The sequence below is a fragment of the Scomber japonicus genome, chromosome 16 (genome assembly GCF_027409825.1).
Source record: "Scomber japonicus isolate fScoJap1 chromosome 16, fScoJap1.pri, whole genome shotgun sequence".
NCBI classification, from domain to species: Eukaryota; Metazoa; Chordata; class Actinopteri; order Scombriformes; family Scombridae; genus Scomber; species Scomber japonicus.
Genome location: NC_070593.1, coordinates 25028888 through 25054362, shown reverse-complemented (window position 1 = coordinate 25054362; position 25475 = coordinate 25028888). Strand labels below are relative to the sequence as shown.

Genomic DNA, 25475 nt, shown 5'->3' with positions numbered 1-25475 from the left:
TTTCACAGTCCAAAGCAACAAACAACACAGCTGAGCAGAGATGTGTATATATACAGTGGCACTGTGAGGAGCTCATGAAAAGTCTTGAATTGAGTTAGATACTGAACTTTATGAACACAATTTAACTTCAGCCTAGATGTTTTAACTTTGATTGATCTTAGAGAACTCTTTTTTTAATTTTCATTTTCAAATATCATGTAATTGCTCTTATGTTTCCAATAAAATATCAGGGGAAAAAGTCTTAACTTGCTGCTGCGCCCACAGTCTCTTTAACTACTGCTTTTTCTGCGCGCCTCCCTGCCGGATTTCAGCTCCATCAGCTCCACCTCGTGTTTCGCAGCAGTCTCCAACACTTTCTGCTTATTGTAGAAGACCACAAAGTTATTTATGATGGGGTGGATGGGTAAGGCGATGGCGATCACCCCGCACAGAAAACTCACTGCTGCGTTGCACTTGCCCAGCGTGGTTTTGGGGTAGATGTCTCCGTAGCCCACTGTAGTCATGGTGATGATGGCCCACCAGAAAGACTGAGGGATGCTCCTGAAAAGCGTCTCGGGGTGGCTTTGCTCCATGGTGTAGGCCAGCGCCGAGAACACAAAGATCCCCACGCCCATGTACATGAGGAGTAGGCCCAGCTCTTTGAGGCTTCTCTTGAGCGCGTAGGTCAGAGTCTGCAGCCCGGAGGAGTGGCGAGCCAGCTTGAAAATACGCGCGATACGCATGATGCGCAGCGCCTGCACAGCCTGTTGGACGTTACCCAGCTCCATCATGGAGGATGTGCCGAGGTAGGTGAGGCTCAGGACCACATAGAAAGGCATGATGGCCATAAAGTCTATAATGTTCATAAAGGAGAGCGCGAAGTGCAGCTTGTTTGGAGAGGAGGCGAGACGCAGCATGTACTCCGTGGTGAACCATAACATGCAGGTGGTCTCGATCGCCTCTAAAAACGGGTGCTCCACGAGTTTCCCATCGGCGTCTGCCACCTGAAGCTCCGGGATGGTCCCCACGCACATCACCACGGCTGAGACCAGGATGGAGAGGAACGATGCGATGGCAATGACGCGCGCCGGCAGGGAGGAACCAGGCTTCTCCATCAGCTTCCACAGGAACCTCTGGCACCTCTGGGTGCGCGTAATGCACTGGTCGACCTCCATATCATCCAAAATCACTTTCACTTTGTTTGCAATCTCTTTCAACTCCTCCTCTTTCTCACTCAGGTAACTTTTACAGCATTCGTCTAAAACACTTTGGTCTATTTTCCAGAACTCCATCTCCTTGATGAAGCAGATGGGGCAAATCCCGCGTTTGATATGGATTTCATCAAAGTAGTAGACGTCGATGATGCACTTGAAGGCATCAGGATCTCGGTCAAAGTAAAACTCTTTTCTGCCGGGGTCGAAATCGTCACAAAGCGACGACATAACTTCATAATTTTGAGTTGAGCAGTTCACCAACTCCGCCAGTCTGCTCTCCGGGTAGCGATTCAAAACATCCCCGAAAAGTACCACCCGGACTCCGCCAATGTTCACTGTAATCTCAGCCTCATCATCGGTTCTGTATTTTGGTTTCGGAATCGTCCACATTTTACTAAATGTTTGTTTCAATAAAAGCTTATCCTGTAGCCTAGTGTGAAAGTGAAGCGTACCAGCCAGAATGAATGTCCATAACTTCAGTGCGTAAAATGTTTCCTCTCCAGACTGTTTCATGCAATTGAATGGCACAGCTTGCGCGGCCAGCTTTTCCTAGCACTTGCCATCTCTCTCTCTCTCTCTCTCTCTCTCTCTCTCTCTCTTTCTCAAACAGACATACACACAAAGAGAGCAAGCCAGTACAGCCGCAACATGCACATGCATGCTTTGTATGTCTGGGAGAGGCATTATGTGACCTGTTTGGTTTTAAACACAGGCCATTAAACCAATAATTAAAAGAACACCATTATTAATTACCAGTTCCCTTTATCATACACACACATTGTAACTCCTTTTCCACAGTGGTTATAGGCCAATTGTTCAAGGTGTATTTTGGAGTGGTATCAATTAACCATTAGTTGAATTTACAGTGGCAGAAGGAATAGCATGAAACATATTGATGCAAACAAATCAGATGCAATTTATGGAAAGCAGATACATGCTGTGAGACTGGTGGCTGCACAGAACAGAGATAGTGCTCTCTCTGGTGACCATGGACTGTATAGCATTCAGAGGTGGAGAGTAAGAAAAGTGTTGCACTTCATTTTGATGCACTTTGAGTATTACAGTACTTTATACTTCTACTGAACTACATTCCAATAGGACTCATTATACTGTTTACTGTATAGTCTCTTGTGACTCTCTCACAAAACAACATGAAAACTCAGTGTATTTTTTTTTTTTGCTTTGTTGCTGCTCTGTGTTGTATGTCTTTGCTTTGTATTATACTGCATTTGCCTTGTCTGTCAAAGCACTTTAAAATGTGCTATATAAATAAAGTTATTATTATTATAAATGTTATCAAAATGTTTTGTAATGTTTTGTTGAATAATGTCAAACTATGCAGGAAGAAATCCACTTTATTACTGCGTGATGACATTTGATGAGATCTGTAGGTTTGTCCACAGATACTGTAATCATATATTCCCCTTCATCCAAGGTCTTCAGGTATAGATGCACACATGCATACACATGAGCTGATGTGTTGGGAATGATATGTATTGAATAGTATATGCAGACACTGCAGACTTCTGTTTTTACAGGTGCTTTTTTTCTGCTGCGTATGCACACATGCTTGCATAGGTATTGTATTTGCAAAAAGGGTTGATTCTCTAAATGTTTTTTCAGTTGTCCACAGACAATGTAAATACATATGTACAGTACATGTGTTCAAGTACATGTGTGCATTTGCATACACTTCAGATGTTCGAAGCTGTACTCAGGTATCAATATTTACATTATATTTACATTTAGAAGAAATGCTTATAGTTAAACATATTTAAGTGGTTCAACAGGTCCATGTGGAGCACATCACAAAGTGAAGTCCATGTGCAGTTGACAGTGTAGTGATGAGGATCTGAATCCATACAAAATTCACTTAATAGGATTATTTGCAGGAGTCAGTCAGATGTTGAAGGAATATTTTGAGGGTCTGCATGTTCCTCATTCTGACTAACATGGAACAAGCCACCATATGAGGGACAGGGCCCCGAGTGCTTCGTCAGTGTGTGGGTCCTCTCTCTTCGCTGACTGCTAGCTGATTTCCATCATGTTGGTGTGGATATGGAAGCAGATGTAGGAGAAATACTCCTGCTGAGAGATTCCTGGGATTTCACAGCTCACCTGCTCAGCACACAGAGACACAGAAACACAGCAACACAGTCACACACACCTCCAACTAATGAAAACACACCATCCAACATAGGAGCGTGTGCAGTGTGCTCATCATTTTAAAATGTGCATTGTGGTTATCTTGCCATGATTTGTGTGCAGTAAATGTGCGTGCAGTACAGTGACCCATAATTTCACTTCTGTCACCACGGTCTGCCAAAAGCATGGATGAATTTGCATGAGACAGATGTCATTTCAACAGGGCTGGACCGCAGATGGTTGACAGTGCTCTCCCTCACTCAGACACCCACATGATATCTGACTGGACAGACACTACACTTACTGGACTCTCAGTGGTCTTTTGTAAATAGAAAAACATGGCAGCTGTTCAGGAAACATAGTCAAAGTTCTCTTAAAGAATTGATTTGATTTCTATCGTTTTTTTCCTAAGTATCATATCATTATAGTGTGGCCTTCAGCATGTTTGAACCTCACAATCACTGGATGTGTAAAGCAATAGGTTAAATAAGAAAACATTTAATGAACTGGCTACAGGCAGCAGCTCAAGCTCATGCTGCATTCAGAATGTTTTTAAAGCTGCTATAATCAATATGTTTTATATTAACAATGACTGAGAGATTGTGACAGGCCTACATGACAGAGTAGAAAAGATGTAGTAGGTGTCATTATGTATGTGAGTGAACTTCTTTTTGAGATTATTTTGTCACATGTTACACTCCACAGTCACACTTTTGTATGTTTGTGTGTGTCTTCATGCTTTAGATGAAATGTAAATGTTACATTGACACAATTATAATAAATATTTCATGCAATGAAGTTGACTTTGACCTCTTACATCTTTCTTGCTGACAGTGGCAGTGGGGTCCAGATGCATGAACAGTGAGGTGAGCTCTTCTCTCAGTTTCTTTGAGCGCTTCTTGTCTGTCTGCAGCAGAAGGGCCTGATAGTTCACAGGTAATCCATACCTGGCAGTGGATAGCACTATGAGTCTACTCACACGTAGGAGAATGAATGAATCACACGCCATTGAATGAATGAGAGAACACAAATCAGTACTGTTATCTGCACTGACCTGAGAACTGATTCCACGAACACCCTCAACGCTTTCAAATGAATCCAGGCAACAAACACTTCACTGAAATTCACCTTCAGCCAGTTCACAAAGATTCCCTATGGAGGAAGCATGCACATTAATAACACACTACAACACACACAAACGTTACAGAAAGCAGGCATGATGTCTGACTCACGTATTGTTCTTTCTTGTGAACATGAAGTTGCCTCATTTCCAGCTGATGCTTCTCTTCCAGATCAGAGCTGTACTCCCGCACGGTGAACCTGTGTGGATCATAGGCTACACTATGGTAATTGACACAGACGACACAGATTTGACTTGATGTTGTATTTTTTGGCGATCCATCCTGCTTACTTGCTCTCGTGGGCTTTGGCTTTGAATTCACACACAGCTCTTTTGAAAAGCGTCACAGAGAAAACGCCTCCCTCTGCATCCTCGAAGAGTTTCCTGAAGTCACAAGCAAACAAATGACAGAAAACTAGAGTGATAATTGACAAGAGGTGAGTGATATCAATGTGCTGTAATAGCTACTGCATTGTGATAATAGACCAGGTATCATGCAATGTGAAGCTCACATGGTTATCAACGATGAAGTCATACTCAAACTAGTAATCAATGTGTTTAGTCATGCTAGCAACACAGGTCTATAGTTGGCAGTGTTGGACTAAAATATCTCAAAAACTATTGAATGGATTCTTGTGAAATTTAGTGAATAGATACTCATGTTTCCTCCTCAAGATGACTTGTAATAACTCTGGTTCTCCAAATACTTGACTGACTTTTTATCTCACACCATCATCAACATTTTAATTTGTACAGGACTTCGGTTTATCATCTGCAAAAAAATTGACATTCCCATCAGCCGCAGCTTCACTATTGTCTTTAAATGCTACATGTTAACACACTAAACTCTAACGGTGAACATGGTAAACACACTACTTTGTGTATTCTGGATTTTTTACATTTTTATCCTACCTCTGGTGTTTCCTCACTGCAGAATTATCAGAGTTGTGATAGTGTTTACTCAGTTCCTGCTCCTGTCTATGAAAAGTGCTATATAAATCTAAATAAAGTCTGAAACACTATATCTGGTAAGCATCAGCAAATAGTACATTATTTATTTATACTATGTAAGTGTTTTACATTCTTTTAATACTCAAAGTTAACATAGTTTTATTTAAGGTTTTATTTATTTTCATTATGCTGGGAATTACTCACCAGTTCATGTACTAATAAAAATGATTGTTTAAAGTTGACACACCTTGACAGGAGAAATATGATAATAAAGGAGATTGAAATAAGCACATTTTCACAGTTCTTAGGGGACAACTACATGAAAACAGCAGTGTGTTTATGGCCTTTTCAGAACAACTCTAAAACCCTGTCATATTTTTTTAATGTGTTCAATTAAACTTTCTTTAACAGTAACTCAAAGATTGTGATTTATTTTTAGTAGAATATTTATTTCATAGTTGGCCATGGTTATTTAGGAATGGTTTATTAATGGATACATCTTTCACAACTTAATGACCTAGAAAATGATGTTATGATACAGATGTTTTTCCTTTTATTTATTAAACTGTTTATCTATTTCATCATTGGTCTTGGTAGATTTAATTAAATTAAAGACATGCCCACACATCACCCTGACTGATTGGACCTGGGTGGATTCAAGCTGGAAATTTCCCAATGTCATAAAACTTTATGTACTTATAGGAATGAAGTGACTAATGAATGAACAAACTAATAATAAACTCAACCAAAGTGGTGAGGGAGATGTAAGTCAAGGACAGTCTGTACACGACCTATAGCCCATTAATCATTAATCACCTAATGGGCTATAGGTGTGAAGGTATTAGTGGAGATATTGTTGTCTCTAAATGATAAACACTTTCTCAGACACTTTTCCAAGCTGTGATGTTATGTAGAGGAACACCCACACGCTGGCATTAAAATGTATTATTTACTTATAAGTCTGTTTTACCTGTTTGAAACAACAAGAACTCTTCTACAAAGTCTACAAAGTACATTACATTTCTTCATGTAAGGTATCTGGCTTGATCCTTTTATGGCATTCAGATATTAAAAACTCCACTTGGATACATTTTTTCCTTTTTTTAAAAAAAACACACTCCTTCCCTGTTAAGGATCCAGGCCACATGGACTCTTACTTTCTGCTGGTAATGGAACACTTGTGGTTACTTAGCCTGACCTGCTGGATTGGAAAGCAGGCAATCAATCTTGTATTTGGATCAAGTGGAATGGCTAGTCTTACGGCTACGAGTGCAAAAAAAGACAGCTCACCTGCTTGACCGTGGAACCACAAACTGCGACAAAGATTCATAGGTCCTCTCCCACTGCACAAAGATCCCTCTGTGAGCAAAAACATGCAAAGAAACCCACTTACATATGAAGAATTTGATATGATAATGCATACTACAAGAGTGCTGTGCAGTAAAAAAAAAAGGACTAAATTGTAAAAGATGTTGTTCCAGTGTGCACGTGTTACTGACCTGGGCACCACAACTATTAGAGTGGTGAGATACTCTGAGACCACCAAGTCTTCATTTCTCACTATGTCATTGAGACTCCGAGTTTGCAAACTCTCTCTGAGGAGAAACAGACATCTAAGTTCAATATTGACATAGATAATGTACCGATCCACCTCGTTTGTACCCGATGTCACTCACTCTTGTTTGTGCTTGAGGCTGTGCAAGCTTGCTTTCGCACTGTTGTACGCCGCAGCTCGGGATTTTAATTCCGACTCCACCTGGGAAACTTCCTGACACACACAAACACACAGGTATCCACAGCACATACAGTGTAAGTGTCAGAAGTAATGCATCATGACTTAAAAACTTGTAGGAGAAAAGAACACATTAACTCTATTTAAAAGTAATAATTCTGCTTTCTGCATGCACATTAAAGCTTTACTGCAAAAAGTTCATATAATCGTGGTCACACAGCAGACCTAAAACATTAATCATATGCCCATATGTACTTTGAAAGAGTTATTAGTTGTGGAATCTTTCTTATTGATAGTGCTGTAATCTCTTCCTAGTGTGACTCTAATGTAAGAGATGATGGACAACATTTACCATCCTCTTTCTGTGCAAACAATATACTCAAAAGGTCAACTCAAGCTAATATGAGTTTTAACGAAGTCATGGAAGACACAACAGGGTAACTGAACATAAAAAACATTATAACTGTAGAAGATAATCACAGATGGAGGATTGTGGATTTCCATCCATTTATTACAATTGGGTTGGGTTAGATCGAGATCACTGTCCTACAAGTGTATATATGGACATGTGAGTGCTGCTTTAAGCCAGACTTGAAAAAATCTGGATCTACCCGTTAACATTATTGTACCTACTTTCGGGGGAGCTCACTTTCTTTCATCAGGGGAAGAAATTTTGGTACATTTGTGAGTATCTTCCTTGTTTTTTGTTTTTTTGACATATCTGACATATTTGTATGCTGACAACATAACAAATAAATGAGTCATGGCAGTTTGGGGAAATGCTGAGTAATGCACAGATTGAGTGAATTAATGATGAAAAGCCTTCACGTATGAATCATACATCAACAACAGCCTAATTGTATGCATGATCCATGATGGTGAAGGTACAGAAAATTAGAAATGCATGATAAAAGTAGCTTTTTGTCAATATTGAAGAGATCCCCTAAAATGTCACAAATCATGTTTTTAGGGGTGCACATGACTTAATAAAAGGAGCCAACGTCACACCTGCTGTTTGTTATGCTCATTTTCATCAGTTCATACCTTATCGATGGTGGCTACCAGGTTGGAGAGAGGCAGCGCTGGAGGATACTTGGCTTTGTCCCACTGAAACTTTGTCACGTAGCTCATCAGGTCCACTGAGGCACACACACACACCCACACACACACACAAGAATTCATAACCAAACTAGAAACTGAAATGTGTTAAATTGCAAATACACACCACCACATACTAGACTATGCACTGTAAGAAGTGTCAAAAACTCAGAGGCTATTAAGTGATTCACACAGCACTGCACTCCAGCTCAAAGAGCAAATTAGCAGCAGATAAAATACCCCTCTTAGACTTGAGGAACGCCTTTAAAGGAGACTGGAGGGCTCTCTGATTCATGCCGTGGTCTGATGGAGGGGGGAGTGTAATATAAGATAAAGGGGTCAGCATATGTATGTTATGTCTGTGTTTGTGTGTATACATGCATATTGAGGTCAGTTAAAGTAGTTCTTAGTCTCATTTACGATGTACATGTAGCCCAGGGCTTCTATGCACTTACTTAATGAGTTTCTATACAATGTAATTAACACCTTCGGCATGTATGTGTGAGTGTGTGTGTGTGTGTGTGTGTGTGCGTGTGAGACCCACCTCCATTGGCTAAGGCATTTTCCAGCACTTTGTCACTGGCCTGCTCCATCACCTCCTTCATACACTGACATGTTTTTTTAATCACACTGACCAAACAAAGGGAAAATATAATTATTACAGAGTATCTATATGGTATTATGCAATGATCAAGACTGGTGTAGGATGTGTAACCAGGGTTTTATTTATCCAAGTAAAGACTTCTAGCTGAGGAGAGATTCTGGGGACAGAGGATTAAACTAACCGGCTCATTTAAATTGTAACATTTTCCTTGGTCTCCTTTAGAACACATTTAAATGTCATAAACAGGCTCAAGCATCCCATTGTGTGCCATGTCAGCTCAGACACACCGACAATGAATTTAAAATCAGGAGGGGAAACTAACCGTCAGCTGCCCCTGACCATAAATAAATCATCGACCGCACACAAGCTCTCCGTCACTAGTCTTAATTAAGGACATAGCTGCACATTAAGCTACAAATGTGTAAATGTCGAACAGGCGCCGTCCTCAAAACCACAGACTGGGCAACAGTTTGGTTCGTGGCTCTTTCTTCTTCTTTTTTTTTTTACCTTTCGGTCAGCGTGTCAAGCCTGGAGAGGTCATCCGACACACACAGCAGACTGTCCAGTATTCCCACCTGGGATCAAAGCACAGACAAGCACAGTTATCACTAAAGCCGATGTATTATCCATCTGACATCATAGAAAACTCACATTACTACAAATAACCAACAAGTTCTACATGACCCCCTGAACTTTCTAGCTTTTATAGATGAGCCTAGAGAAGCCCACATGTCACATTTAATATTACCTTTGCTCAGGTTTTCATGTTTAAAATCTTGATAGAATTAAAAAGCTATATGTGGTTCCTTAGCAGTCTGGGTTACATTGATCACGTTGAGTGAAATGGGTCAGATGGAAATGTTGTCTCAAACTGTGGAGAGCAACCTGAGCCTTTTATCCCTTCACCAGAGAAGGACACCAAACACCAGCACCCTCCTCAAAGACACTCAACTGTATAGTATAAACACAGAACTAACACACGTCGCTCACTGCAAACAACAAAGAGTGACTCCTCTTCGTATAGGCATACATTAACTCCTCACACTCCACTCTACTCCTCCTCAGCGGGACAGATAATACCTCACCTACCTTGAGATCTGGAATGGAGAACTTGCAGCAGGAGGCCAGGCCGGTTTTGGCAATGGTGTGCTTGAGTTTTTCGACACTGGTTAAACTGGTCTTATCCAGCGGGACAGAAATTAACCACAAGTCTGTCATGACTGCCAGTGCTTCACATATGGAAACTCCAGTTAAAATCCACTCTTTGAGAAAAGTTTGGCACTGAAAAAGTCTGCGACCCAGAGCAAGAAAACACATAGAGGATCATAGAAAACACGGACAGCAGGTTTTAAGGCTATTGTGGCTTTGTTAAATTGAACATTTTTAAGATTTTACACCTGTTTATATTATTTAATTTCTTAATGAACTAACTGTGACGTGACCATATTAATTTCCTCCACTTTCTGCCTTAATTAGCTACATAGAATCAAATAAAGTCGTTTTTTTTAAAAAGGGGAAAATAAGTAGGGTTAGTTACCTTCAGGTTATCTTCATCACCATCCCGTGTCAGTCCCACACAGAGTGCTGGGAGAGTCTGAGCAGCAGCTTCACCTGAGACTGACTGACTGACATCTAGGATCACCAGAGGCTGTTATATTACTCCAACTCATTCAAATAAACGCCCCTGTTACAATACACTTAATGATGTGACAGGGCTGCAGGCGACTTAATAAGCTTGTTTGAACAGTAATTAAACAATTACATTACATAACGTACGTTCATTAAGTTACCAAAAATATATTTATTCGAATAGACATGATAACCCAGAACATTAATGGACTGGTGTGTTTGAATGTGTTTAAGTATTTAAATTGTCACCTTTTCCCGTCCTTCTTGTAGCAGTTGTGACTGTATGAGCGATACATTGGCTTTAAAAATGTCTTTCTGTCACTTTCATTTATTTGGTTTTCAGCGAATAAAATAAATATTTTGACGTTATTTGAAAAAGTGACATAAATATTTACGGTTTCAAATTAGCTAGTTAACCAACTAGCTAACTGGACTATTGCAATATGATATGTTAATAAAAGTTGAAAGTATTTTCATTTGGATATGTACAAGATTAGTTCTCTGATAATTTGATAAAGCGCTATAAATGTATGTTTACTGTTAGCTAGTTGACTAACCAGCTAACTGGACTGTTACCGTAACATGATAAAAAGTTATTTTTATTGGATATGTGCAAGATTTTTCTTAATTGAATTATGCGACATAAATGTATGGTTTCCTATAAGCCAGTTAACTAACTAGCTAAGTGGCTATCTGTTCTCATAACATAATATCTTGATAAAACCTAATTTTATTTGTATTGGATATGTACAAGATTTTTTCTCAAGTAATTTAATAATGCGACATAAATGTACAGTTTCCTATAGCCAGTTAACTAACTTGCTAACTGTTATCGTAACATAATATCTTAATAAAAGTTAAAGTTATTTGAATATGTGTTTTTCCCAGTGTTTTACCGACTTACAAGGTTTATAAAATGTTCTTTTTATAAACCTTTGGAAGAGGTGAGAGAAGAGGGGCTGTCTGTATGTGCGTGTTCGGTGTTTCTACACGGACGTATTTCCTTAAACTCACCGCCGCTTCCTGTTTTTGCTCCGCTGTAACAACGTGGATGATAAGTGTTATGTGTGACCGGAGCCGAATTCACTTTCTACAATGCAGATATCCAGTGTGAACGATGTGAAGATTTACAATTTAAGCTACGGAAAGTCTCTTCCAGAGGTGAGAAGCACGAACTCACTCGAGTAACATTTGGGCAGTCGCTTACCTTAAAATGAGCTGACACGCTAACACAGCTAGCCGTGACAAGAGTAGTTCTGACTATTCTTTAAACATTATTGAGTACATTTCATTGATAAACTCTCTTAAAAAAATAAGTTTCTACATAACGTCACAACATACGGGCTAGACACTGAAAAACAACCCAAAACATGTTCTTTTTTATTAAATTCCACGCCATATTATAACTTGTGTGAATTATAAATGATAGAAAAATGTGTTTTATTGTGTTGGACATGCTAGAAAGAGAAGCTATTCTGTTATTACATATATAAATAGTGTAATGGACAGTTTGTAAGTACATAATTTAGACTTATTGTGTATAATTGAGGTGGGGGAAGATGATGTGTAGACTTTAATGTAAACCACTATATCAATAAAGGAGCATGTTTATACAGCTGAAAACCTTGAGAGACCTTCTCAACAGTATGAACTTACCTCTGTTAAGATTAGCCTTCATTATTTACTCATTCCTCATTTTCCCCTACCATCTCTTTCACCTGCAGTGGCTGTCAGATCGAAAGAAGAGGCAGCTACAAAAGAAAGATGTCGGTGAGTTGCCAGCTACAGTTTCAGCTGTCCCCCTGTTTAATTCTTTGCTATAAATGCATGTAGTTATTCTGACATCATGTTTGTTTATTTTCTAGACATCCAGCGCAGGATTGAGCTCATCCAGGACTTTGAGATGCCCACAGTGTGCACATCTATCAAAGTGTCGAGAGACGGGCAGTTCATCCTGGCAGCAGGTAAGAGATTAAGCACAGACAGGAATCAGGAGTGAGCTCTTTACTCTATCTTTTTCTTTTTTAAATGTTCCTTTATTTCAGGCACGTACAAACCCAGGATCCGCTGTTATGACACCTACCAGCTGTCCTTGAAGTTTGAGCGCTGCCTGGATTCAGATGGTAAGTCAGTACACACACAAACACTCGCTGATGGACTTTCATATCATGGACAACTGAATTTAGATGAGTTTTTTTTTTCCCCCCTTCCTCACAGTCGTGGCCTTTGATATCCTGTCTGATGACTACTCTAAGGTAAGGTTATGTTTATCCATACTCTCACTGAGCACATGTATGTTAATGGGGTGGATCAAACATCAGGAATACCATTCAATTTAAGCAGTCACCACCACTCACTGCGACAGTAATATCACCTTTCCAACAATGTCAACAAAAACTTAAAAATTATATAAGCTTCATTAAAATAGAATTTATGGCAGAGCTGTTTAGAATCTTATTGTAATAGTTTCAGTATTGTAATAAATATGTGGTTATGGTTTAAACTGAGCTTTTATTTTCTTGATGCTGAAGCACTGAATGTGTTTCTAATCCAAATTCATGAACTGTTCAGATGTTATAATGTCAAGATTGTTATGTGAGTGTTGTTCACTGGTTCTAACTTTAAATCCTCTCTTCTCCTGCGTGCAGCTGGTGTTTCTACACTGTGATCGCTACGTGGAGTTCCACTCTCAGCACGGTCACTACTACAAGACACGCATTCCCAAGTTTGGACGGGACTTTTCTTACCACTATCCCTCCTGTGACCTCTTCTTTGTGGGGAGCAGGTGAGAAAGATGTTGTAGATAGATGTTTAGGCATATTCTTATTCAGGCATGTTTTAGGTAGAAGTTTGTTACTGTTTTTCTTTTTCTTTTTCAGTTCAGAGGTCTTTAGGCTGAATCTGGAACAAGGCCGCTTCCTCAACTCACTTCAGACAGATGCTGTGTGAGTGTCACAAAGCATTTCTTTCTCTACATTCAGCCTGCTAAAAAAATATAGCAGTCAGTGTAAAAGTTCTTTTCTGTCATTACCCTTAGCCGATGTTCACACAGCTTCTTTTTCTTTCCTTTCCAATCAGAGAGCACAACGTGTGTGACATCAACCCCGTCCATCATTTGTTCGCCACAGGAACCTCTGAGGTAAGTGTCATAGCTGTGTGTGTGTGTGTGTGAGTGTGTGAAATGAGCCACAGCAGACACACGTGTGACAGTGGCCGTTTATTACCAAATGCTTAATTGCACAAACAAAGACTTGAAAAGGTCGTATTGTTTAAAATATGAATAGTCCTATTGATCACAATAAAAGCCCCCAATGATGATTAAATGTCTGTATTGAGAATATTAGATTATAGTTTCACAGATGATCAATTTTACTGTTGTTTGTGTCAAAATCAAAAAGATTGATTTTGTTAGTTTAGAAGTAAAAACAGTGAAGAAAATAAACTGCAGAGTGTATTATGTTTTTTTCATTTTCATTATTGGATTGTGATGGTGGCTCTTTCTCCTCTATCATCTCTTTGATATTGTTTGGTTAAAAAAAAAATCATCACACACCAGCTGGGCTGATATAAAAATAAGTGTGTTACATGATTTCTACATGAGTTCCAAGCTGCCTCTCGCTTACATTTGGAGCTGCCAACACGAAAAGTTGCCTACTGCAGCTTTTTCATGGGCTTAAATTCAGTTGCAGTTAATATTAAAATCTCTGACTGACATGTTTGACATCTCTCCTGTTCTGTTACCAGGGAAAGGTGGAATGCTGGGACCCTCGCGTCCGGAATCGAGTGGGCATGCTGGACTGCGCCCTGAGCAGCCTCACTGAAGGAACAGAGTAAGTAGCAAGCTGTCACACAGAGATGCAAAATGAGTTCAGCTGATCTTAGCCGGACCATGCATATGCAGCCACGTGGTATTTGTATCTTTGCTGCATTAATAAAGCTTGTAATAATGCTTTTTAACCTGTCAGAAAGCAGCTGTGGTGTGTTTACCATACTGCCACCATACATACATTTTATTCCCATAAATATTCATTTCCTGTCTTTACGGTGATTTGTTTTTGTTAACAGAGTTCAGAGTTTGCCTTCAATCACTGCACTGAAGTTTAACGGCTCCCTCACCATGGCAGTGGGCACCAGCACAGGACAGGTAAACCAAAGTCATTCAGCTCTCTGAAAGAAACACACACATCATTTACTATTTTAAAGGTCCTGTTGGCATCAGTGGTCAGTAACTAGGTAACACTGGCTCACAGCTACGTTCTCCACTGTGTTTCTGTTTGATATGTTAAACTGTCAGCTTCCCAATTGGCGGGAAATTCCACCTCTTCTTCCTGTGATTCTGTGATATAAAACTGAGAATTGGAAAACAACTATAATAGTCCTCCCGGATACATCCTTACTTTTTTCTACCTGTTGGAGTATTATACAGATTTCTAAGTGTGAGTGTGATTTCTCCACCCTTCTGCTCCGTCTTGCAGGTGCTGCTATATGACCTGCGCTCCAGCCAGCCACTGCTGGTTAAAGACCACTTCTACAACCTGCCAATCAAATCACTCAACTTCCACGATCCGATGGACCTGGTCGTGTCCGCAGACTCCAAGATCATCAAAATGTGGAACAAAGACAATGTAAGGTTCTAACAGCCAGTACAGGAATATATGTGTAGATGCTCAGATTCAATGAATGGCTCAGTACTGATAGCAGCCAGGATGTTGTGAGTTGTCTGAGACGATGTAAAGAGTATTTAAGTGGAGTCGTCATGCTGACATTAGCACATGTGAAACAGTGTGTAAGCTTGTGTGCTAACTGTGTGCTCATCTCTTATTCTGTTCATCACAGGGCAAAGTGTTCTCCTCCATACAGCCTCAGAGCAACATCAATGATGTTTGCATGTATCCTCGTTCAGGTAAGAAGAACAAGATGAGATTTGAATGTTTATTTCAAACATGTAAAAAAAACAGAAATTAAATGAAAGCATAATGCACATTGAAATCAATAGATAACTCTTATAAATGCACCATTATACATGTCAGAAAAGATGTAGAAAGAAATAAAAATTTAATTATAAAATATATCCATGTATTAACTAGTTAGCTTTATTTTATTTTTTATTTTTTATAAACTATCTTGCTGAATTGACTCATCAATCAGTTATCTTTATCAAGATCACGAGAGAAGAGAAAGTAAATTGGTTGGATGCAAAGAAATGCAAGAGTAACAGTAGCTGATTATAAGACGTTAATGGATAAAGTTTTAAAAAATTAATAGAATACGATATTTCTTATGAACATCTATGCAAATGAAGCATGGAAAACCAAACAGCACATTTATTATATCTGTAAAAGTGTATTTAGTCATAGTCAAAAAAAAAAAAAAGCCGGTGGCCACTGTGGCTACATTAAACAATTATGGGATATTGATGAATGCTAAAAGATAATGTAACGGTAGCACAAGTAGAAAAAATTGTCCAGCAGCTGTTTCTGGTAAAATAACTTGCTTTTTGAATATAACTTTTATATATATATACATATTATAACTGTAGTATAGTCACATACTCACACATTTAGCTACAAGAAGCAGTTAAAAATACATTTCTCCAGCAGTTAGCTTTTATAAGACTGCCTGCTTGTCTTTTTGAGCTGCTTATCATTTCTAACAGTGCTATTTGGCAGCCAACATATTCTGTTTCTGTAGCAGATACTTCGAAATATGTTTTCACACTTCATGAATTTATTTCCTCTGTGGCAGAAAAAGATGTTACACCAACCTTCAGAAACTCCTGCCAGTTAAACTTGGCTACGGAAACACTTTCTGGCCTGACTGACTGTAGCACACTCACAATAAAACAGCTAGGCTAGCAAACACACTTGCTAGCCTAGCAACGTTAATGCTACAAACTCAGACACAGAACTGTATCCATTCAAAAAGAATATGATGGTGTGAACATGTAATAATCTAGCTGTTAGTGGAGTGTATGTGCAAATGAACCTATAGACAAAATAGTTTTGCTGTTAAACCATTGACATCCTTTCCAGGTCTTTTTATAAAGTGATATCAAGCTAAAGTTTGCTAACGTTAGCCTAAGCTACTGGTCATATCAGGCCAAGTAGTTCATCAGTAAGAGAAAGAAGGTGTTGTTTCTTCTTTCAAAAGTTTCAAGCGGTTCTCTGTCTTTCAAAAAGACTTCAAAAGGGCTCTTCAGTCACAGCGTCTCACTCTTCTACCTCCGGGTGGCGCCATCTTACTGTGGAGTTCAGATACGTTGACTTGTCAGTTTTGGCTTTCATATGAACTTTCACAATAAAATTATCATTTAGTTCTAGTGTGAATTAGACCTGAAATTTCTCATCATTTTCATGAGTTTTATAGCAATGAGATTACAGACACTCCCTTCACTCTACTTATTCAGCTCACCAATTCTTTGGTTCTTTCTTTTCTGTTTTTAAATTATTACTTTTCCGTGAAGAGTTTCTAAAAACAGCAGTTTCTATTTCCCTTCTCATTACAGCAGAAACTAAATTCTACCCTTAGGCTGCATATAATCAAGTCATAACCAGCCCAGCCACTTTCATTTTTCAAGTGTAATAGGACTTTTCTATACGCAATGACTGGAACTAAATTCAGCGTTCAGCTGCCATGCTTCCGTCCTCGCATTGTTTAACTGCACCCTGTGTGTCATCCACAGGAATGCTCTTCACTGCCAACGAAGATCCCAAGATGAACACGTTCTACATCCCGGTGAGTTCAGACATATTCACACTCCTCTGCGGTGACTTTACAGCCCATGGGGATCAGATGGGTCATATTCACATCCTGTTCTTCAAGTGTAGGTCTGATAAGTCTACAGTCAGATAGAGGCACACCCTCACCCACACTTCATGGTGCAATAAATTATATTAGGTGTTACATATCAGATGTGCACATATCGAGCAACGGTAACAAATATCAGTTATTCAGAGTGGTTTGATGACACGGATTAATCTAATAACAACAGGCCTGCTGTGTGAGAAAGTCATATCTAATCTGTCCTGAGACTGATACTATCTTATGTAAGAGAAGGTGTGTGTACAGGAAACTGGATTTGTATAAATTCCAGTCTGATGGATGTGCTGAGACTCTTCTGTCCTGCGGGTATGTAGTGAAACGTGACCATTGTTTTGGCGATTGAATTCAGGTCCATCAAGTTTCCCAGAAATTTGCATAGAACAGGTCATCCACACCAAATGTAAGGTTACTTGTCATTCGTTTGGGCCTTGTGCAAGAAGCCAGTCACGAACATTCCCTTTTGATATTTTTATTTTATATATCCATTTTGTTAGTACCAAGTGATTTCAGGGATTCACCACATTGTTTTCAAATTTTTGCTCTTCTCCTGATTAGAGAAGATTTTACACACTTGTACCAAGATAAGAAAGAAAACATACATTTTGCATTTGAGGAACATTAAAAACACATGAATATCATATATAGGGCTGCAGCTATCAATTATTATTGTAATTGATTATTTCATCAATTAATCGAATACATTATTTTGCCTTATTAAATAACTCTGTCACTGAAAATGAACAATGAATAGGTTTTATTCCTGGATTTTCCTTTTTAAAATCAAACCCATTTAGTGCATTGAACTCCAGTGCCATCTAAAATAAATACATAACCGTACTTACTTTTACTGTGACTGATTTTAATTTTTGCATCATTAGGCTACCGTATAAATGAAGTGTCCTAGATTCCCCCGCTCCTCCTACCTCAGGCTTTCAGTGTAGAGACCTGAGATCCACCTGCTCCTCCCCTCATCCCCTACTTCTGCGGGTAGACCCTGCTAGTTACCTAGAACAACAAGGTTAATGACACAGTGACATTATATAAAGAAGATGTGACGTGCAAATAAGGAATAGAAAAAATCTTTCATCTTTAATTTAATCTTTATTCTTGCACCTTTTTTTTTATTTTTTTTATTTTTTTGTGTCATCTCTCTGGTTCCTGGACATGTAACAGAGTATTTGCACACAGTACACCTGATCTTTATATAGTGTTTATTGTGTGTTAACTATGCTAATAACCTCAGCCACATGCCTTCAGGTTAAGATCAAGTGGGATTCATCTACACAGCACCTGGGTGAGAGCAGATTTGGGTGGTTAAGAATGTTTGGTGTATCTGGAGTTGACTTCTCACATTTATTAATATATTTATATATTTATTTTCTCTTAATAGGAATTTAAGCACGGTCCACTGCAAGTCAAACATAGATCATGATCTATCTGCTGTCCCCACTGACCCCACTGTCTTAGCTTCACTATTAGTAGACTAAATGTAAGCACTGCAATGCAAAACATGTTTCAGATCTGTAATCAGTTAGGACTTTTTCTTACAACACTTCAGTTTTTCTATGTGGTAGTTTATGGTTTCAGGAAACAAACTTCTTGGGAAAAGTCAGGACACGTATTCAGATTTCTTTTGAATAACCTGTCATGGCTGTCATCAAGATCATTCATTGTGTAGCGTTGAATTAACCAGAAACGGTACGCCCCTTTTATCAGCTATCAGCTCTCCACTTATCAAACTAAAGACTGAGCGGCTTCTGTTGACTTTGGCCTCAGTGTGTGACACAGAGTGATGTCATCATCAGTGTGGACTGAGCGAACTCCTCTGAAAGGGCAGAAGGTCTCATTTTAGTGTATTCTAAGAGAGTTGGATCTGCTCAGCTTTACAGTAGTTAACCCTTTCTTAACTCAGTGTTTTACAGCCACGTATGAAGGGAGAGTAAAAGCACTAAAAAAGAAAATAGAAAGGCACAGGACTTGACAAACATTATAAATGTGTGATTGTAGGGAAAATGAATTATAATTTCAAAATGAATGTATTGTTTCAACCCAGGTTTTATCCGCAGGTCTTTTTTTCCCCACCTCCCCTGAACTTGTCCTGCTTCACCCTGTCCTTACATTGGATTCCCTCCCCTGTATTGCTTCACCTTGTCCTTACAGGGACAGTGAAAGGACAAGGTGAAGCAATACAGTTAAAGGAAATCCAATGTAGCTCCATAAGCAAAAAGACATTTAGAGAAACGAGAGATATTCCAGCCCCAACCTTCATTTCCAGATAACTCACTTTATTTATGCAACATGCTCATATGTACACTGTAATCATCCTCTCTCTCTCTCTCTCTCTCTCTCTCTCTCTCTCTCTCTCTCTCCCTCTCCACGTGCCGACCTTTAAGAGAAGGGAAAAAAAAAACTCATTCTAAAGTTCACTCGATGATAATATGAGACTTAACCGTCTGCGTTAGATAAATCAAGTTTTTCAAAATTACAGGTTTTCAGGACAAAGTTCATAGAGTAGGTTTGGTAGCTGTTCCAAAACACCATCAGTAAACCTTCACATGACTGCAAGGACAAAGACACCCACTTCCATTGGCTAACTCACACTGCAGAACCTTCATATTATCTTCAGCTGAACTTTGGGTTTTATTTTTTATTTTTTTATTTTTTTGCCTCACATCTGCAAATCATAAAATCATAAATTTGCATAGAAGGGCTTTACTAGTGTGAGCAACTAATGAGCTAATCCACAGACAAAGAACTTTATTGGAAATGGAATTGGAGAAAGAAAGAAGTAGAGATTCGGTTTTGATTTCCAGGCCTTTACTAGGAATGCTAGTGTGTTGCTATTATTACAACAGAGCTTCTAATTTCTTAGCATGAGCCAGTCAGTGTCTTAAGTTTCAAGCAGATATAAGCAGCGGCAATGTTAGGATAGCGGAACGAAATGGGGTGTAAAATGATCGGTCCACCTGAGAAGTAGCGACACTTTGCTCTCTGCTGTTCGCTGTATCACCAGTATTGGGTTACGTGTCAGCAGAATTCCAAGAGCTCAATCATAATCTATACAGATACATGAAAGGTTTGGTATTTACTCAATAGACAAAACCTGACCCCGTATCTTTGTGTGTGTGTGTGTGTGTGTGTGTGTGTGTGTGTGTGTGTGTGTGTGTGTGTGTGTGTGTGTGTGTGTGTCTGTGTGTGTGTGTCTGTGTGTCTGTGTGTGTGTGTAGGCTCTGGGGCCCGCGCCTCGCTGGTGCTCCTTCCTCGACAACCTGACCGAGGAGCTGGAGGAAAGCCCAGAGAGCACAGTGTACGACGACTACAAGTTTGTCACCAGGAAGGATTTGGAAAATCTGGGTGAGAGCTCTTTCGTCTTTCCTTCTTCTTCATGAACCTCCACATGCACTGCCCTCCCCTCCAGCCCCCTTCCCCAACAGGTTTTCCCTTATGAGACAGTGAAGGGAAAGTTATTCCAGCCCTCGAAAGCTTAAACCCAAAACTATGAATCAATCAGAGTCGCGTTGCCGCCTCAAGGGTTAAGCAGGGGTGGCTAGACTATAAGTAGAAGCTCAGGGAATGATTGAGAGGCTTTAGGTAAGAAAAACGTGTGGGGAGGTGGTAGGAAGGAGGGTCGGGAATAGGGGGTGTGTAGGGAGGGGGCGTGGGAGTGGACACTGGAAGGGTTGAATGAACATTGGAATGCAGGCTCAGCAGTAAAGAGATCAAATGACAAGAAGCAGAAAGGAGGTTGGCTGCCGTGGAATAAAAGCAGAGGAGGGGGGTTGGGGGGGGGGCAGGCAGGGGAACAGCGGTGTTGATTTACAGGAGCCGCGTAATGTGGCCCGGTTATGTAACCCAGAGAGGCAACCGACGGAAGATCCTCCACATTCTTCTTGTCTCCTCCTCTGATCCACGCTCTCAGTTTGCAACGCAGGCTTTGACGCAACCAGTTACCCCTTTCTAGAAACTCACTCAGCGCATGTGTGTGTGTGCATGTGTGTGTGCGTGTGCGGATGTGCGTCACTGCTTTCATTCATGCCTGAGAGTGCCTCAAAAGTCTTTTCAGGGTGGGGATTCTTAGGCTTTTCTCAGATTTAACTTTATAACGCTCAAGTGACACATTTTCTTTCAGCTACTTGTTTGATCACTGCAGTCCTGTTCAGTTACACAAAGTCATGAAGACATAATGAATGAAACTGGTATTTGAAAAGACTTTTTTTATAGCATTTATCTGGGATTAACTTCATTGTTTTCAGCTAGAGATATTTAGTAAGTATTTAGCAAAAGTTCAACAAACAAACAAACATCATCATTTAATAGGATCTACTCTTCACTTCAGCTTGCATCTGATCAAATAAAGCAACGTCAGTAAAATGTAAGTTGATAATTATTGTGGCAGGCCTAGACATTGTGTCACACCTGTAAACTGTAACTTTTCATGGGAGTAGACTACAGTTAACAAGTTATCAGATCCTGGCAGTATATTACATAATGCACTGTTTCACTGACATCTATAGAATATGTAAGCAACTAGACTTACATAATCACCCACTGAAATGTCAGCAAGTGCATCAGGAATGTGAATGAAGAGTCGGTACTCAGATATGAACAAATGTAGTCTTTGGTGATGGTAAAAAAATATGAGAATAAAAGTAAAAAAATTACTTTTTTTACTTTTATTCTCATTTTTCTCACTCAGAAATACCTGACTTAGTGTTGTTTGCCTGTCTCTTTCAGGTTTGTCTCACCTGGTGGGATCATCTCTCCTGAGAGCCTACATGCACGGCTACTTCATGGACATCAGGCTTTATCACAAGGTAAACTGTCTAAGATATCTTGCATGTTTGGCAGAGTTCTTAAAATCAGGTTGATCATGATATAACACACAGTACTGTATTGAAAATGTTGCTGTTTCCAAAGAGGAGTGAATAGATTTTACATTTTTGCCACTTCAGGTCAAAAGCATGGCAAATCCTTTCGCATACGAGGAGTATCGCAAGGATAAGATCCGACAGAAGATCGAGGAGTCCAGAACCCAGAGAGTCCAGGTTAAGGTGAGAGAGCCAGACAAAATGTCTCATCTTTTTACTGGTGGCTACAGCTTCACTGCAGTTTGTTGAGCGCCACAACTTTCTTTTCACTGTTCCTTGCGAAATATTAAAAGTTTTTATTCATGATGAGAGGTCAATAAAAACAGGTGTTGCTTCACTAATCAAGCTGGTTGGGTAATGTTGTTTGTTTGCTCTCTGTCTGTCTGTGTGTGTGTGTGTGTCTGTGTGTGTGTGTGCAATTTGTTTTGACGGAGACAGACGCTGCCCAAAGTCAACAAGGAGCTCGCGCTCAAGCTGATGGAACAGGGAGACGACGAAGCAGAGCTGGCCTCGAGGAAAAAGAAGGGCAAGGTAGGAGAGCATGGATTACAAAATAAAGAAGTGTTGGGGGGGAAATAAAACCTACCTTGTGAACGGGCATGCTCTACCTAACCATAAAACCCTATTGTAATGGATCGCCTTGTAAAAAACAAACAAACCCTATTTTACTTTACTTTACAAACCTGCAGGTCCTCCCTTCCATCCTTGGAGACGACCGCTTCAAGGTGATGTTCGAGAACCCAGAGTACCAGGTGGATGAGCAGAGCGAGGAGTTCCGCCTGCTCAACCCCATCGTCTCCAAGGTGGGACAGAAGAGGAAGAAGAAGCTGCGTCTGTTGGCACAGCAAGCTGCGGTTTCACAAAAGGTAAAGCTGGCACATCTCCAGCATAGATCAAGTTGACAGTTAACAGAAAGAAAGTGATTGAATTTCCAGTTTTCAGCTGCTCCTCCGTGAGAAAGGGAGGACAAATAAATAAATAAGAGAGTATTATCAATCTTCTTATCTAACTCCTGAGAAGTGAAAAGACGTTTTTCTCAGAATGCTAAAGTATTCCTGTAAGCCTGAAGCAAGTAGCGTGACTAAATAGTGGCTTTCCACATTCAGTTTTTGTATTGGAAATATTGTATCAAGTGTGATATCAGCTATTTTTTCTTGCCACTGTCGCCAAGTGCTTGCTCATTTGGAAATGTTGGGTGTCTTTAAAATGAAAACCTGAAGAGTTCGGTTTGACTTTGTTGTGATTTGGCGCTATACAAATAACGATTGATTGATTGGTACTATCATATCTAGATGTTGTTTAGGAGGAGGGCTGTTGTACATTAAAGAACATCACATCTGTATTTTTCTCCATTTGCACCTTCTGCGTCCAGGAGGCCGAAGAGGACGATGAGGAATCCGAGGGGCGAGCCAGCTCCGAGGAAGAGAGTTCGGATGACGACAAGAGCTGGGTGGAGGAGGTGAGGGAGCAGCGGAGGCTTCTGTGGGAGGAGGGTCGAGACCGCCGGCGGCAGGAGAGGAAGGACGCGGATCGCAAAACGGTGCTGCTGGAGAAGGAACAAAACGGAGGAGAGAAAACCTCAAACACAGCCGAGAGCAAGAAGAAGAGTCAGCCCCAGTTTTATCAGATTAAAGCCGGGGAGGAGTTCCGCAGTTTTAACGACATGGCCCGCAAGCAGAAACTACAGAAGTATGTTTTTTGGAAATATGTTAAGTGGAACTGTTACAGAAGTGATGTGTTTTTGTGTCAGATGGTATATACAGTCTCTGAAACCCAGATTAAGATTCAGATTTAAAGTCTGACACAATGAATACATTTACAAACTTAAATAAATAATATACACAATCATGCTTAACGCTGAAAGTCAGCAAAGTTGTACTAATATATGTATATATGTATTCAATGCATAGTGGACACTGTTTGAGGAAGGTGTGTTTGTTCCTACAGGGCTTCTCTGGAGGACCGTCTGAAGTTGGAGGAGCACACTGGAACCAGCAGCATGGCCGACACTGCAGTGGGCAGCAAACAGCTAACCTTCACTCTCCAAAAGGTAAACTGCTCATGTGGTGCACCTGTCCCCCGTCTCTCTTACAACACGTTTCTATCTCTCGGTTGTATAAAGACATGGGATAAAAATATAACACACAAAACAATGTACACACTATAAATCACTGATGCAGCCAGTTGTTCAGTATGGAAATAGTGAGAAGGGCTCAGTATGAGCTTTCACTGTAGACATTCATGGTTCATTTATTTATTTGCTTTATTTTGGTGAAGTAACTTTCATCAGGCAAATGGTAATTTACCATTAATAACATGCTCAAAACACACAATGTCTATAGAAGACATTATCATAATGACAAAACCTGAGATTATTGCTTTTGGTGTGTAATTTATTGGTTATTCACATGAGTGGGCTTTAAAAATATCGTTTTTCCTCCCCCGCCCCTATCTGTCATCTATGTACAGCTGGTAGAAAGACACAGCTGAACATTATTAAATATGCATTTTTCTGTCCACCTTCGCAGTCAGAGCAACAGAGGAAGCAGCAGCAGGCAGAACGAGAACACCATGAGGAGAGGAAGAAGCTAAGGCGCTCTGCCGGACACTTGAGCAGCAGTCGTGGGAGGGGTTGGGGCGGCGGAAGAGGCAGAGGCAGAGGAAGAGGAGGAGGAGGAAGAGGAGGAGGAAGGGGCAGATACTGAGAATAGCAGCGCAAGTCCACATCCAGCGCCTTTTGTGCTGGATGGAGAACGGTCTTCACCTTAAAAAGTCCCAAGTTTTCTAGTTTCTTACCTTCACTCCGCCCTGGAAGATTTCTTAAAAAATGTAGAAGAATGTCGATGTTTAAGCTTCTGGAGACGTTCTGCACAAGTGGCAAAGACTGACATTAATGAACAGACATGCCTGCCCTGCTCCTGGGTGGTCTCGGCCATGTGTTTAGCTGCTCTCTGCAGAATTCAGAGCATATTAAAAATGATTACTTATGTCGCCAGGTGTGTGCATATACTGAAAAGACTATGCCATTATCCAAAACACCATCAAGTACTTTGACTACATACATTTTTAGCATGGGTGGCCCCAGGAGGAATTAAAGCTATGAAGAGCTGAAAGGACTTAACATGACCTGCCTTGTCTCAGGCATCTAGTTTCTTACAGCTGCTCCTTAGTGGAGCCCTCTATTACAGTTAATGGAGGGGATAAAAGGTGCGTGTGTGTAAAAATGTATTTTTTAATGCTATTTGTTATTATGTATTGTTAAGTCAACATTGGATTAACAACACTTGTACTATATATTATATTTGGTACAACA

At 40.0% G+C, this 25475-nt stretch overlaps 3 protein-coding genes across 3 annotated transcripts; 1 reads left to right on the top strand and 2 right to left on the bottom strand.

The window, feature by feature from the left end:
• Positions 1-269: 269 nt before the first annotated feature.
• Positions 270-1583, bottom strand: kcnf1b (potassium voltage-gated channel, subfamily F, member 1b). The gene has a single exon (XM_053335196.1). The coding sequence runs from the start codon at positions 1581-1583 to the stop codon at positions 270-272; it is 1314 nt and encodes a 437-aa protein (XP_053191171.1).
• A 1638-nt stretch (positions 1584-3221) lies between these two features.
• atp6v1c2 (ATPase H+ transporting V1 subunit C2) lies at positions 3222-10061 on the bottom strand. The gene is made up of 12 exons (XM_053335195.1): positions 9933-10061; positions 9351-9418; positions 8784-8869; positions 8186-8280; positions 7086-7177; positions 6909-7004; positions 6700-6768; positions 4750-4842; positions 4571-4658; positions 4393-4490; positions 4156-4285; positions 3222-3311 (listed from the first exon to the last, which is right to left on the bottom strand). The coding sequence occupies exons 1-12, from the start codon at positions 10059-10061 to the stop codon at positions 3222-3224; spliced, it is 1134 nt and encodes a 377-aa protein (XP_053191170.1).
• A 1470-nt stretch (positions 10062-11531) lies between these two features.
• On the top strand, positions 11532-25475 carry nol10 (nucleolar protein 10). The gene is made up of 21 exons (XM_053335387.1): positions 11532-11633; positions 12197-12242; positions 12338-12436; positions 12518-12595; positions 12690-12727; positions 13121-13257; positions 13352-13417; positions 13551-13611; positions 14217-14302; positions 14538-14616; positions 14948-15097; positions 15309-15375; positions 17155-17207; positions 20522-20648; positions 22029-22108; positions 22247-22345; positions 22601-22693; positions 22852-23028; positions 23535-23851; positions 24110-24212; positions 24691-25475. Exons 1-21 carry the CDS (start codon positions 11568-11570, stop codon positions 24865-24867), a joined length of 2199 nt encoding a protein of 732 aa, XP_053191362.1. The 5' UTR covers positions 11532-11567; the 3' UTR covers positions 24868-25475.

Excerpts from the sequence above, each read along its gene's own strand:
- nol10 (XM_053335387.1), top strand. The coding sequence starts at position 11,568 with ATGCAGATATCCAGTGTGAACGATGTGAAGATTTACAATTTAAGCTAC. Across the intron at positions 22,346-22,600 it reads CCCAGAGAGTCCAGGTTAAG|ACGCTGCCCAAAGTCAACAA; the intron begins GTGAGAGAGCCA and ends TGACGGAGACAG. Across the intron at positions 22,694-22,851 it reads CGAGGAAAAAGAAGGGCAAG|GTCCTCCCTTCCATCCTTGG; the intron begins GTAGGAGAGCAT and ends ACAAACCTGCAG.
- kcnf1b (XM_053335196.1), bottom strand. The coding sequence starts at position 1,583 with ATGTGGACGATTCCGAAACCAAAATACAGAACCGATGATGAGGCTGAG.
- atp6v1c2 (XM_053335195.1), bottom strand. The coding sequence starts at position 10,061 with ATGACAGACTTGTGGTTAATTTCTGTCCCGCTGGATAAGACCAGTTTA. Across the intron at positions 7,178-8,185 it reads TGGTAGCCACCATCGATAAG|GAAGTTTCCCAGGTGGAGTC; the intron begins GTATGAACTGAT and ends TGTGTGTGTCAG. Across the intron at positions 4,659-4,749 it reads GCCAAAGCCCACGAGAGCAA|GTTCACCGTGCGGGAGTACA; the intron begins GTAAGCAGGATG and ends TGATCCACACAG.